Source organism: Salarias fasciatus, chromosome 6 (assembly GCF_902148845.1).
Source record: "Salarias fasciatus chromosome 6, fSalaFa1.1, whole genome shotgun sequence".
NCBI lineage: Eukaryota > Metazoa > Chordata > Actinopteri > Blenniiformes > Blenniidae > Salarias > Salarias fasciatus.
In genome coordinates this window covers 425,979-440,708 of record NC_043750.1, presented here as the reverse complement: position 1 = coordinate 440,708, position 14,730 = coordinate 425,979, and the positions used below count along the sequence as shown (strand labels likewise).

Here is a 14,730-nt window from a genome sequence, read left to right as displayed (position 1 = left end):
TGTATCTTTCTGCTTCCTCATCAAAATCCATCCAGCCAACTTCAATTCGTCTCTTTTTCCGTTTGGCATTTGTATTTCCTGCCCACTGAGATGATCTGCCTTTTGGAGGTCTTCCCTCAGCTCCAGAAAGTCTTTGTCGTAGCCTGGATGTCCCTCCTGGATGGGGATTTTTGTGACAGTGCTGCTTGTCTGCAGAAGGCCGCAGTGGAGACTCTATCTCCAGCTTTGGGGATGTACTTTGCCAGGTCACTGTCTGTCATTAGTGGAATGACGGCTTCATCAATCTGAAAAAAATAGAAGATACTCCAAGTCAATAAATAAATTCATTAATTCATACAATGGAGGAAGCTAAGGATATAACTATATTGGAGGTGCAAAGGTGTAGTTATTCAAAACCATTACTTCTCATTTTATGTAGCCCATTTTTATAAAATGTAAAAAAAGGACACAACACACATCCAGCAAGCAAACACAGCTGCTTCAGTAGCTTACATTTTCATCTTCAAGTTTCTGGATCACGTCTTCAAGTTTGCGCTCCAGCAAAAATTCTCGCAGCCGAGTATCCATAGTTGACCTCTAAGGCACAGGAAAACAAAATTAACAAGTAGCCTTAACAAGTAGTTTATTTTCCAGATTGTCAATCTATGATTCCAAATGACCTATTGCCCCATGTCCCTGCTATCATTATAATGTTGCAAAAAGCAACACTGTTACTGCAAATACAATGTAAATTACGGTAATATATTTGTTTTACCACTCTGTGCACTTGTCATGCATCTCACTTATTTCTAGTGACAGTTGCACACTGTAGAGCTTTGAAACTTTAAAGTTCATGCAGCTGATTTAAACAATTACATTAGAGAGCTGACTTCAGCTGTCTGTCAGGTGTAACACTGTCACTTCAGTGTTTGGCAAATCAAAGTAATAAACAATGATTTTTACTGATCAAATATTATCTTTATACATTGAGCAATTTTCAAATCAGTGTCCTATTAGCTGTAATATACCAGCAGTGTAAAACCAAGGATCGGGACCATAAAAACACCATCAAAGTGTTAGCATGATTGTTTAAAGGAATTACAGCACATTTCATGCAAGTGAACATCTGACTGATCAATATTATGATGCAATTTTAATCTTCTCTGATGTTATTGAAGGACAAATGTCAAGAGAACACTACAGACACCTTCCCTAGTTCAGTCAGAGCAACAACAACAACAACCTGCAAATCAATACAAATCAGATTCTGATCACTGATAAGGTTCCTTGGCAACGATACAAACAGCAGTGCTTCGATGGCATCATTAAACGCTGCGGCTCATTATAGTTTATGTATTCCCTCAGCTGAGAGTCTTACACACATGGTGTTACTTTCAAAAGAGATCATCAGTGAAGGCACTTTTTAGGTGATTTCAAGCGGAGACTGAGGAGAATTTAGTCCGGACCAGCTAGCATGGTGATCAAGCTAGCGTACGAGCGAGGTTAAAAGAGAGACAACTTCGATAAATGGAAAACTCTGACTTTATGCTCAACATATCTATTAGTATACCCCTCAACTCTACTTGACAAGTGTCCTGATGTGTGTGCAAGGCAGTAGCTCCAAAAGACACGAATGAGTTTACGGCTACACATTCATACAGCGAAACAACGTGTGGTAACAGGAACAGTTTGTAACTCGGGTGAGACGTCAGCGGATAGCTACCCATTGTAACAAAGTATTAAACATAGACTCAATTAAATAACTGCCTGAATTGGAGTCTAACACGATACTGACTACATCAAAAAACAGAAAACACACTCACCTTAGGACATCACGAAGGCGCTACAGAAGTCTTGAGAGAAGGTGCGCTCGATTTGCTCACCCAGTTGCCCGGGAATTATTAATTCGTGGGAACGAATTAGTAATTCGTGCGCACGATTTAATTTTTTTTTTACCATGTCATGTCCGGGGCTCCGTAACAATCAATTAAAAAACAACAAAAAAACTATTTATCAGCAAGTGGAAACAAAACCAGAAGAGACCTGTAGAACCAGACCCAGAGGAGACTTTCTGCAGAACCGGATTCAGAGGAGCCTGGTTGTTCAGAAGGGTTCTGAGTTCTCTTCCAGAGTCGGGGTCCTGAAGCAGCGGCTCGCCCCCCCCCCCCCCCCACCCCCCCCACCACCCCGCCCCCTCCACACAGAGCACTGACAGGACTCTGAAAACCAATGCCTGCCTCAAACAGAGACACTGGACATGCAGCTGGTGGTGGAGGAGTCTGGAGTTCGAGGCCCGCAGTGCGTTCACGTTAGGTTCAAGTTGTGTGACACCCAAACGGGTCCGTCCCTCATTTCCTGTTTTTCAGCGGGACGGCCGCTGTCCGTGGTGCTGAACTCACCGTGCTTTCCACGCGCGATTAGACGGGATCAGATGTTCTCCCTCCGCTGCTGAGCCAAAGAACAAGAGCTGTTAGGTGCTTTTTTTCCCTAAGTTTCATTTACAAAACACCCAAATCTCATTTCAGGTTCTCATCTCTCTGCTCATTCGATGATTTTGTTAAAAACAGATAGTTTATATGTTGTTACAATGTTAAAAACAGTCCAAATACTTTCCTGTCATTGAAAGGTAGTTTAAAAAAGACAGATTTTATTAGCTGACATGTTCAAAGCAGTGTAGAATGTTTTTTTTTTTTTGTAATGCTGAAAACTAAAATGTTTTTGGTTGGAATGTTGTTAGAAACCAGTGTTAATGTGTTTTAATGTTTTGGAAAGTTGCTGAAAACAGAGTAAAATGATTTTATTTATTTATTTATTTATTTATTTATTTATTTGAACCGGCAAAATAATCTAAAACGTCCCTGGGTGATTCGGGCATCTTTTCGGGTTTTGGATTCCGGAAGTTACAGCGAGGAGCGCTTTTATTGTGAAGGGCTGCGCCGGACGTGGAGGCGTTGCTGGGTGACGTCGCCTGACGCAGACGGACGCAGAGCTGCAGTGCGGACAAACAGGCCGGAGCCCGACCGCCCGCCCGACCGCCGGACCCGCACTCCGCCTCCCCGCCCGGCCTCCAGCGTCCGCCCCGGGCGGCCCCAGCCTCCGCTCCCCGCCCACAGCGCGCTCCATCCGGCGGGAGACGGGGAGGAGCAGTCCGCCGCCCAGCCCTCCTCCTCCGGCCGAGCCGCGGATGGAGGACGCGGCCCCGGGTCGCCGCTAACCTTTGGCCGAGCTCCGCTGCTCTGAACTGGGATGCGCCGCGGCGCCGCCGCTCTGGAACCGGTCCGGCCCGGAGGCTCACCCGGGACGCTGAGGGTTTAGTCCGGGACGGGGGAGTCTGCGGCCCGAACCACGGCCCCCTTTCAGAGGAACGGTGGGTTTTCTGGACCACGGCGGTTTGTGCCGAAATAAAATCCCAGATGAAGATTCCCAAACGGCGGAAAAGAAGCGGACGCTGCGCCAGGTAGGCCTGATCCGGACCAGGTGTGGCCCGGCGCCCGGGGAGCGCTGCGGGGGCGGGGGTCCCGGGGGGAGGGGGCCCGCGGGGGGTGGGGGCTGTGGACAGGTGCGGGGGTGATTGGTGTGGATCAGTAACATCTGGAGCGGACTGATGTCGCAGGAATGATCGAACTGTGATTCAGGTCAGTCCGGGCCACCGCGCGAGCGGCAGGATGGAGCGGCGCGCATGCGCACAGCGGCCCGGACTGACTGCAGAGCTCCAGGAGGGGGGCAGGTGGGGCAGGAGCTGGGGTGTGTGTGTGTGTGTGTGTGGGTGTGTGTGTGTGTGTGTGTGTGTGTGTGTGTGTGTGTGTGTGTGTGTGTGTGTGTGTGTGTGTGTGAGAGAGAGAGAGAGAGAGAGAGACCTCCACAGTGCGAGTTATCGGAGCCACACTCACACACACTCTGTTCGATAAACAGTCACACTCCTCCAGTTTGATGCTACTACAGCGGACATGTCAAGAGGCGGCCCGCGGCCCCCACGTGGCCCTCTCTGGAACCAGTGTTCTGGAGAGCAGAAGAACCCAGTGAGGAAACATGTTCTCCTGTTCAGCTTTTAAAAATATATCAACATGTCACAGTGTGATGAGTGGGGGTGTCAACAGTCGGAACAATTGTTACTGCCTCACTGCGCTGTTCCACGTGAGGTAGAGATTTATCTTTATGCGTAGCAGTTGTGCTATTTGACCACTAGAGGGCAGCAGCGTTTCCTCTCAGCCTCCACCCAGTGTCAGTTATGTTACAGTTTTAGAAATGATGGTGTCGATGGTCGGTGTAACACATCAGTTTTATTTTCCCTGAAACAACAGCGACAACAAGCATAGCCGCAGCGTTTCCGTAGCTGCGCCGCTGACGGCTCAACTCTATAGTGACCAGCCGGCCAATCAAAACACTTATATAACTGATCTAAATCAAAACATTCAAATTAAGAGCATGCAATCAAACAACAATACATCCAGGAAACAACATTTTACAACAAAGCGTATTTACAATCAACGAACGTCTTTCTAGCCTGACTTATTCCCGCAGGAACTGCTTCACCTTTGTGGCTGTCCTTCAATAACTAGTGTTTATTCCTGTCTCAAAGCTCCACGGCCCAGTGGCCAGCTGGAGACCGCGCGAACGTTTCTGTTCAGCATTACTGGCGCCGTGGCGCCGGGTTGAGCTGTTAACTGTTTACTACGGGCTCACTCGATTCTATTCAAAGTCACGATCCTTTTCAGACCTCAGTCACAGTCAGAGGATTAATCATGTTATATTACTTTCTTATTTCCTTTTAATTATGGTTCCAAATGATCTTACCAGAAACAACAGCGACACAACTTAACAGTAACGTTCCTGTCGCTGTTGACTGCTTTCACTATGTAATGAGCGCGGCTCCACCTACTGGCCGGCTGCCTAAAGTCCTCTGACCGTTTTCCATTAAAGCTGCTGTATGCAGGATTTTGCTAGTCAATGCTAATTTTTCTGTGTTTTCTTTGGATTAAATGTTAGAGTATCCATTGATAATCCTTTAGGAGTGTAGCATCACTGCTCTACCGCGAGGGCGCAGCGTTTCCATCTGTCTCTGTTCTGAGCTGAAAAGGAATCTAGACAGCTCCAGGTATCTTTGACCAATCAGAAGAGCCCCTGAGGCTCTATCCTGATTGGTCGAGGGGGCGCCGCTTTAAAGCTCTGCTTCTCGTGAACGCACACGAGGAAGTCCAGGCCCGCATATTGACCTGCTTCATCGGACATAACATCATCAAAACTCCCCGGAGGACACCGTCTGTTTCTACTGTAGTTCTTAAAAAAAGGCTTTGACCCCAGGCCCGCCGTGAAAAGGTCACAGGTGAATCAACCCACCGGTGGCCCCGACTACGGGTTTCAAATCGCCATCTTGGATGGGTCAAATCGACACAAATTCTTTAAAAAAAGGCTTTGACCCCAGGCCCGCCGTGAAAAGGTCACAGGTGAATCAACCCGCCGGCGCAGGCGGCAGCGACACTGCCGGCCCCGCTTGGCACCCCAACGTGGGCACGACTCCGGGTTTCAAATCGCCATCTTGGATGGGTCAAATCGCCATCTTGCGAAGGTAATCCTGCCTACGGCACCTTTAATTCAGATTTTTGGATGAGAAGTTAATGGGGAGCAGGATGTTTTAACCAAGTCCTTTTCTTGTAATTGTCTTTGGTCTCTCTGAAAAGGCTTGGTGCCACACCAGCAGTGTTTCCTCTCAGCGCGCCGCTCCTTGTTCGCCGCCGTCGCGTCTCGAGTCAACTTGAACGCAACACTGACTGTGGCTGTTGTTTTTTGTTAATCAGCGTCACGTAGCGCTGCGTGCCTCTCTATAAGCTATTGTTATTATCTGAAGCTTTCAGGAAACATCATGACCCCAAAAACATTCAATATCGGTGAAAAAAGAACGAGGAGGAACATGACGTGAACGTGGTTATTGATTTTCCTAAATGCTTATGATTTAGTATTACCGTGTTCATGCTTCACCTGTGAGTCAGGTAAATGATCTATTGAATGGTGTCCGTTTGTTTAATACATTTCAGTGCGCGTTGCCTGGCCACGCCCCCTCACATATACTATTGCTTCCTTTATCCAGACTCTCAGATAACAGCCAGTTGTCCTGTTCTGGCCCCGTCCACGCTGAAGCTAACTTTAAAGATGTGACCACACTGCTGAACAGGAACATTCTGGAAACATCCGCATCGAATCCATCCAAATATAGACGGGGAGAAAAAATCATCCACTTCCTGTATGGTGGAAATACATATTAGCATCTAGGAGGTTCCATTCTGGTAGAAATGTGTTCAACAGTGAGTAAAGCGTCATATCAGCAGGTTTGACCTGCCGGGAGGCGTCGACACCCCGACGGATGAGACACGATCCTCAGAGGTCCTCAGAGGTCCCCAGAGGTCCTCAGAGGTCCCCAGAGGTCCCCCGAGGTCCTCAGAGGTCCTCAGAGGTCCCCCAAAGTCCCCCGAGGTCCTCAGAGGTCCCCAGAGGTCCTCAGAGGTCCTCAGAGGTCCCCAGAGGTCCCCCGAGGTCCTCAGAGGTCCCCAGAGGTCCTCAGAGGTCCTCAGAGGTCCTCAGAGGTCCCCAGAGGTCCCCCGAGGTCCCCAGAGGTCCTCAGAGGTCCCCAGAGGTCCCCCAAAGTCCCCCGAGGTCCTCAGAGGTCCTCAGAGGTCCCCAGAGGTCCCCAGAGGTCCCCCGAGGTCCTCAGAGGTCCCCCGAGGTCCTCAGAGGTCCTCAGAGGTCCCCAGAGGTCCCCAGAGGTCCTCAGAGGTCCTCAGAGGTCCCCAGAGGTCCTCAGAGGTCCTCAGAGGTCCCCAGAGGTCCCCCGAGGTCCTCAGAGGTCCTCAGAGGTCCCCCGAGGTCCACAGAGGTCCCCAGAGGTCCTCAGAGGTCCCCCGAGGTCCTCAGAGGTCCTCAGAGGTTCTCAGAGGTCTCAGAGGTCCCCAGAGGTCCTCAGAGCTGCTCCTGTACCACTTCCTCAAAGCTTCTTCAGAGGTTCTTCAGGGTTCATTACAGGTTCTTTAGGGGTTCTTCAGAGGTTCTTCGGAGGCTCCTCTGGGTTTTTTCCTCACAGTCCTCCTCCTAGAGAACATGAGGAACCTTTGGTGGAACAGCTGAGCGACATGTTTGATTTCATTATTGGCTCAAATCCACGTGGTTAGAGAGGAACAGCAGCAGTTCAGCAGAACAGCAGAGAACAGTCCTGAGGCGAGGCCCACGTCGGAGGAGGAGCTGGAACTCCAGCGTTCCACACGTTCTCCGGTGTGGACGGTCTGCCGCTGCTGCAAACTCCCAAGTCTGAGCTTTATTTGAGAGGCAGGGATTCACACTCTCAGCCACACTCCTCATTTTCACACACTGCTGCCCTGGACAGGCACCACCGCACGGCCAGGCGTCCACCGCCTGGGACACAGCGACCACAGGCCGGGTCTACGTCAACGTGTAGCTCTGAAGGCTGGGCAAGGCAGGAGTCCAGCCTGCTGACCTCTAGTGTGTGTGTGTGTGTGTGTGTGTGTGTGTGTGTGTGTGTGTGTGTGTGTGTGTGTGTGTGTGTGTGTGTGTGTGTGTGTGTCCTCCAGCTGGGTGTCCTGGTGGATGACTGCCGTCCAGCAGGATGAGTGTATGACCGCCCCGTCCTGTGATGCCCCCCTCCGCCCACCTGACACACACACACACACATACACATACACACACACACACACACACACACACACACACACACACACACACACACTCACGCGCGCCGCTGGTTAACTGTGCCTCTGCTCTGGCTTCTAGGCTAACTCAGGAACAGGCCGGGCTTTGTCCCGCTCAGGATTTGTTGTAAGCCGTCAGGTTTTCCGGGAGCTCAGAACTATGGTGAGCTCTGTGCCGCCTCACCTCACCAACTGTGCAAACCCAGCTTCTGGCAGCCCCCCCTCCCCCTCCCTCCCTCCCCCCGCCCTGTCAGGGAGTCGAACACAGCGCCGCTGCTGCCCCGCACAGCCTCTCCACTTCCCCGGCTGCCACAGAGCGGACGCAGCCTGCTGTCTCCTCGCTGTGTGAGAAGACCGGAGCCAGGGACGGGAAACTGGGGGAGGCGGCGTGCTTTTCAAAATAAAATCTAAGGCAGACTAATGGAAATTTAAATGTGGATTTTCAGAATAAAAAAGTATTTTATTTAATTCAATATTAACATTACAGAAATAGTAATTTAGGTTTCAAGGTCAGTTCTGAGCTGATGAAGGGTGTGAAATCTGAAAAAGAAAACGATTTCCTGAAGGAGAAACTGCTGGAATGTGAACGACTAAAGCTAAAAGTGCAGCGTCTGAAGTGTCAGAGCAGCTAAATGACCGGAGCCCTGTTCTCTTTGGAAAGTGAAATATGATGGAAGCTTTTAAAAGGTCTTTGATGCTCAAATCTTCATCTTCAGGTTTGTTAATTCACTCTTTCAGGATTTTGAAAATACAGGAACCAAAACCACGTCCAGGTGAATCAGAAGCTTGTGGTGGATGAACCTCAGCTTATACTTCAGTAACATGGTCGCTGAGATTTTGATTAAAAAATTAAAAAAAAAATAAGAATTTTAAAATAAATACGCCAAAGACATGATATCTTATTGATTTTATAAGTTTTAACTAAAATTTAGATAAAAAATGACTAACTATTGCAAAGACAGCTGTTATTTGATGATGTCTGAAGGTATTTTGAACCACGCCTGGTGTCTGGACCACGCCGCGGTCTGGACCATGCCTGATGTCTGGACCATGCCTGGTGTCTGGACCATGCCTGGTGTCTGGACCATGGCGGCATGGTTCAGAGCTCCACACTGAGCGCAGCAGTGGAGCTTTTAGTGTGGAGCTCTGCGTTGTGAGGCGAGACGCCGTCGGTGTGGACCCAGCAGCTTCCTGCTGATGGAGGAGTGGAGCCGCTGGGTGAGCGGCAGCAGTGGACCGGGTGCCCCCCCCCCCCCCCCCCCCCCCCCCTCTCACCCCCCACCCCCCCACCCCACCCCCCCAGGGCCTCTGTGAGGCGCCACGTCCTGGAAGCACAGACTCTGCCTGAGCTGAGCTCTGCATGCTCTCATGCCGGCCCGTGGCTTTGCATGCTGGACAGCATGCTCCGGGAACCGACCCGCATCCCGTCCGCCCGGAGGCCCCGGACCCCCCCGGAACCCCCCTGCAGGACCGCGCCGGGACTCCTTCCTCCAGCCGAGCGGGGCCCGGCGCCCCCTGCAGGGCTCAGAGGAACACGACTCTGCCAGACCCGCCCACCGTCCCGCTGACAGACGGACGGCTGGACTCTGCTGTTGGACGCGTTGGGCTGAGATGTACCCATCATGCATCGTCTTCAAGAGACAGAAGATTGAGAAACGCCTGCTGGCTTCACTCCAGAGCGGTCCCTTCACTTTCTTCTTCTGCCTTTTATTTTGAAGTCCGCGAGAGTGGAGGTGGGACATGTCCTCTGAGCCGTGAGCATGTCCCTGCGCTGGTCCTCCACTGTCTGGAGACCGGCTGCTTCCGGCTGCTTCCTCCGCAGCTCGATTTGCTCCAGTCTGCAAATCCCATCTGCCCACCTCAGCCCGAGCGCACCCCCCCGGCGCCCCGGCGCCCCCCTCCCCCCGCGGCCTGGCCTGGAGCTGGAGAATGGCCGTCAGCGTCCCGGAATGCTGCTGGCTGCTCTGGATGCTGCCTCTCTAGCAGACGGCCAGGGTTCCGCTGTCCGGCTGACCCGTCAGTGTTCTGATGGTTCTAACTCCGCCGCCCCTGTCCCCCCCCCCTCCCCCCTCCCTCCACAGATAAATGGCTCTTTTAAGCTGGGAGCTGCTCGAGTTCTGTCCGGCTGGCAGATGCAGTGCCTAGTCCCCGGCCTCCAGGACCACGCCAACATGAACGGGACGTCCGAGCAGGCCGACATCCTGCCGCCAAACTGCATGGTCAAAGATCGATGGAAAGTGGTAAGCTGAGAGGCCTCCTCACACACACACACACACACACACACACACACACACACACACACACACTGGCCTGTGTCTCTTTGCTCCTGAAACATGTGAACTCGTCGAAGCGCTCCAGACGTTCCAGACAGAGGCTCGGTCCGGTCCGGGGGTTTATTAACGAGCACGGTGTGGCTCGTCGTCGCCGTGACGTCAGTAAACTGATAATCCGGGACGGGTCCTGAATCCGCTGCTTTTAAAGGTACCGACTGAGTTCCGCCGGTACTACCGAGTAACGGCGCCGTGTTTCGGCTCCTGCACCGTCCTGTGTCTGCGAGGTGGAAGAGTTGGCGATTTTCTGAGCCGGACCTGAACGCAGCACTGCACGCACGGGAGCGTCATGCCGTCAGTAGCTAGCATGTTAGCAAAGCCAGCGTGACGAGAAAGTGCTCCAAGTCCGCTTCTCCAGATCTGTGGCGGGAAAACCTGATCTGGAAGCTCCTGGTGACGAACCAGGCCTCAGGTCTACGGCTACAACTCCTGCATTTGGCACCATTAGCACATTAGCAATGGTTAGCGTGCTAGCCCCTGCTAGCACGTTAGTATCCGTTAGCGACTCGTCTGCAGCCACCAACAAATGAATATACTGTATATTACCTCAGAAACACACAAAAGTCCTGAAAACTGGTACTGTTGAGTACCGGGACGACTCCCGGGACCCAGGACCTGGCAGTCCTCGCAGGGTACAGACTCCTGTACCTCCATCCGTCGGCCTGTCAGTACCTGAGTGAGGGCTCGTCCCGGCCTTGCAGGAGTCTTCCACCCTCAGACGGCTTTATGGAGTTAAAGGAACACTCCGAAGACTTTGGACCCACGCCCTGTCCCGATCATTTACAAAGTGAGATAAGCTCATAAATACCTTTGTTGTGTCTGTGCGTCCAGCGGCTGGCTCCCAGCTGTTAGCATCGTAGTTAGCTTAGCTCAACTATGGGAGGTGAAGAGGAGACAGAGCCGGACTGACAAAAGTGGACAAAATCCTCCTTCCAGTGGTCCAGGGGACGGCGTATTAGCACGTGAAGTCAATCTGAATGGTTATAAAACATTTCTAAAGACGTGTTTTCTTTTCAATCTGTTAAAATAATGTTTTGATACACAGACCTGCACAAGCACAGTGCTCCGGGGAGGATATACCGGAGCACAGCAGTAGAAGCCATAGGCTCAGCCGCTGTGCGCCGCCATATCCTCCCCGGAGCACTGCGCATGCGCTGGTCTGTGTATCAACACGTTATTTTAACGGATTGAAAAGATAAGGACAGGACCCCGGGAGGAGGGGAGGACCGGCCAATCACCATGACAAGTCTTTGTTTACCCCCACAGGGATTCTGAAAAACTTTTATTGAGGTAAAAAAAGTTGCATAGTTCTGCTTTAAGTCCAGGAAAGAAGCACTGATGGCAGTGGGGCGTTTTTCAAAATAAAACTCAATGCAGACTGATGAAAATTTAAATGTGCATTTTGAAGACAGAAGTTTTCGTTCCCTCGTTCAGTCTGATCGGCACCACCTCGCTTCATGAAGGGGGTTTGCTCCATAGACATAATAAAGAGTAGACCCCGCATCGGCCGCTACCACCAACGGGCGCTGTCGAGAAATGCGGCCGCCATCTTGGTCCGGTCGTCCGCCTCGCTCTGCTCCGCTGTCTGACCGGAGCAGTGAAGTCTCAGCGCATTAAGTGAATCACAGTTCGCTCAATATCACGCTTTTTTATTTATCTGCAAACGTCATTCATGCCAGCAGAGCTGTATGCCAGAGTATAATAATTAATCATGGAGATATCCAGGTTTAGAGCGAGCTTCCTGCTGTGTCTCAATAATTATTAATAACTGACGGTTTTAATAGGCTAATTTAATATTTTTATTTATATTTTCTTTAGTTTAATTTTATATAGCTATTTATTTATTTATATACACGTCAAAACATAATATGTCATATTATGGAAGCCCATTTCCGCCACTTGAAAAAAAAAGTAAGATAGTATTATCATGAGACATTATGAGATAGTAAGTCGAAATTATGAGATACGATCTGCTCATGCGCTCCGGTTCAGCCGCCTCCCACACGAAGATCTTCAGCTGTGAGCTGCCAGGGAGCTGTTCAGTGAACACAGAAGTAGACTGTCTGTACGTTGAGATTTATGGCTGAAATAAATGAAATACTTGATGTGCTTGCTGATTCACGTGGTATTATAGTAGCAAACACACCCTGGAATGGATTTTAAGCAAGAAGCAGCTCTGAGTTGGAAAGGATAAAACCATAATATGGCTGAGGTTGTAACTTCAGCTGCATCTGGAAGCCTGTGGTCTCTGTCAGCAGACTGTCGGCAGGTCACAGCCCAGCAGGCAGATCTCTGTTAGAGCGTGTTGTACCTGGTCTCCACAGTCGGCGGCGCACACAGACCGCGAGTCACGCCTGACTTTTAAAGGAGTGCTGATGATTACCTGTCAGGTAGCAGCTTACCGAGCTGTTTGGTGGCCTCACTTCGAGCCGTTCGTTTCTGGTTTTACACACAAGGTCTGGATAATATAATTATGTGTAAAATCAATACGTTCTGAACATAAATGGACTTTGGCTTCTTTTGAAAAACCACGAATGACGCGTCCACTAGATGTTTCCGGGAGCAGCCCCTCAGTAGCTTAGATTTTTCATATTTAGTACTCAGATCTCAATAGTACTCAGACCTCAGTACTCAGTACTCAGACTCAGATACTCAATACTCAGATCTCGATCTACAATCTTCATACAGGAAGCGGCTGTGATGGGGCGCATGCGCAGATGTTATCTCATAATTTCAACTTAACTATCTCATAATAATGATAATTTTTCAAGTGGCAGAAATGGGCTTCCAGATCATACAGAAGCAAACTGTCTATTTTAAAATGAAGACAAGATAGATAGATAGATAGATAGATAGATAGATAGATAGATAGATAGACGGAGAGGGAGAGAGAATCACAATGATAAGTAATTTCTGCCCTGTAATCGACAGAATATTTCCCTTCATCAATGCTAACAGCCTTATTGTGAAGCTGCTGCTCTCTGGAGGAGATCTGGAAACTTAAAGACTTAGAACACACTTAGCATGTTTTCTGTGTTGTCTTTTTGCTTGTTTTCCCATTTTCTTTTTTTCCTTTTTTTTGTTTTTGTTGTTGTTTTAGTTTTCTTCTAGTCATTTTTTGCGTCTTTTTGTTTTGTTTTTTGGGGGGTGGGAGGTGATCATCGACGGATTCTCTCTATCATGATCACTGTGAACGCTGGAATCAGTTATGTCTCTTCACCGATGGGAGACAGTATAGATAATAATGTGCCTGTCCCTGCTTCGTCTATGTTCAACTAAGCAACTTAAAGAACAATTTAATGTTGTAATGTCGGACCTAATCCAAACACAATGACAGACACGTGAGATAAAGTGCTCACTTCAGATTATCTGTTTTGTTTATTTTGTAGGATTGCTGGGTTTTTTCCTTTTGTTTTCTTTTTCTTTTTCTTTCTCTATTTTGTGCTGGATTTTATGTCATCTTCTGATGTACGACTTTTACATGGTCTTTTCTTTTTCTTCACTATGAGTTTGTGCAGGAGCAGCATTTGTACAAGCCTTTTAGCTTTTTTTCCGTTCCCATGCACATACTCATATTGTTTTGACTATGTGAAAAAAAAAAAAAATTTAAAAAGATGGATGGAATAACGCCATCTGTAAGGCGGACAGCCTGTCCTGTCCTGTGGACGTCCTGCTCTCTGACGTCTCACTATACAGCACAGACGAGTCTCTTGCTGGGAAATTCTCCGTCCTCAGAGCGATCTCCCACTTCTTCCTCACATTTCTGTCTTTAGGAAATCTGCTAAATGAAACAGGAGATCAACACAAAATCATCTTAAGGAAGAGTTCACTTTCTTCCTTTTCTATTTTATTCCCTAAAGTTTCTTAGAACCTCTCATTCTCGTTTTTCAAGTTAATGCAAATCTGTTCCTAAAAGTTCCAATAATTGTTAATGAGCAGCTGTTTGCAAATGACTCTACAGTCAGGTGTGATGTTGAAAAAACGTTTAATCCTCTCTGTGAAAAGTGATTCCTTGAGCGCTGCTCGCTGCCGTCCCACACAGGAGTCACACAGCGCTCCGGCTGAATCCCCACGAATGACTGGAGCGTCTGCGCCTCTCGACCGGACCAAGATGGCGGCCGTATTTCTTGCTGCACAGCGCCCTGAGCGGGTCTGCTCTTTATTATGTCTATGGTTTGCTCTAAAGAGGGATCTTGATTGGTCTTAATAAAAACCTGCAGTACTGCGGCTCAGCCAGCAGGGGGCGTGGCGGTCAGGTCAAGGACAGACCTCTGACCTCTGAGGAGTCTGCATGGACGGGTTCCCAGGATGTGGGCCATTCTGCAGACTGACGCTCCGTCAGAGGCGGGAGGCGGGTTACGTAACGCCGCTGCTCTCAGCTGAGGAGGAGGAGGAGGAGGAGGAGGAGGAGGAGGAAGAGGAGGAGGAGGGAGAGGAGGAGGGAGAGGAGGAGGAGGAGGAGGAGGAAGAGGAGGAGGAGGAGGGAGAGGAGGAGGAGGAGGAGGAGGAGGAGGAGGGGGGGGGAGAGGAGGAGGAGGGAGAGGAGGAGGGGAGAGGAGGAGGAGGAGGAGGAGGAGGAGGAGGAGGAGGAGAGGAGGAGGAGGAGAAGAGGAGGAGGAGGAGGAGGAAGAGGAGGAGGAGGGAGAGGAGGAGGAGAGGAGGAGGAAGAGGAGGAGGAGGAGGAGGAGGAAGAGGAGGAGGAGGAGAGGAGGAGGAGGGAGAGGAGG

At 49.9% G+C, this 14,730-nt stretch overlaps 1 protein-coding gene across 1 annotated transcript in view; it reads left to right on the top strand.

Moving 5' to 3' along the window:
- Positions 1-2,938: 2,938 nt before the first annotated feature.
- LOC115391070 (tau-tubulin kinase 1-like) overlaps positions 2,939-14,730 on the top strand; it is a 29,623-nt gene continuing 17,831 nt past the window's right edge. Inside the window, exons 1-3 of the mRNA XM_030095166.1 lie at positions 2,939-3,436; positions 7,756-7,836; positions 9,755-9,917. Of these exons, the coding sequence (XP_029951026.1) occupies positions 7,834-7,836; positions 9,755-9,917 (166 nt within the window). The 5' untranslated portion in view covers positions 2,939-3,436; positions 7,756-7,833. The remainder of the gene's footprint in view (positions 3,437-7,755; positions 7,837-9,754; positions 9,918-14,730) is intronic.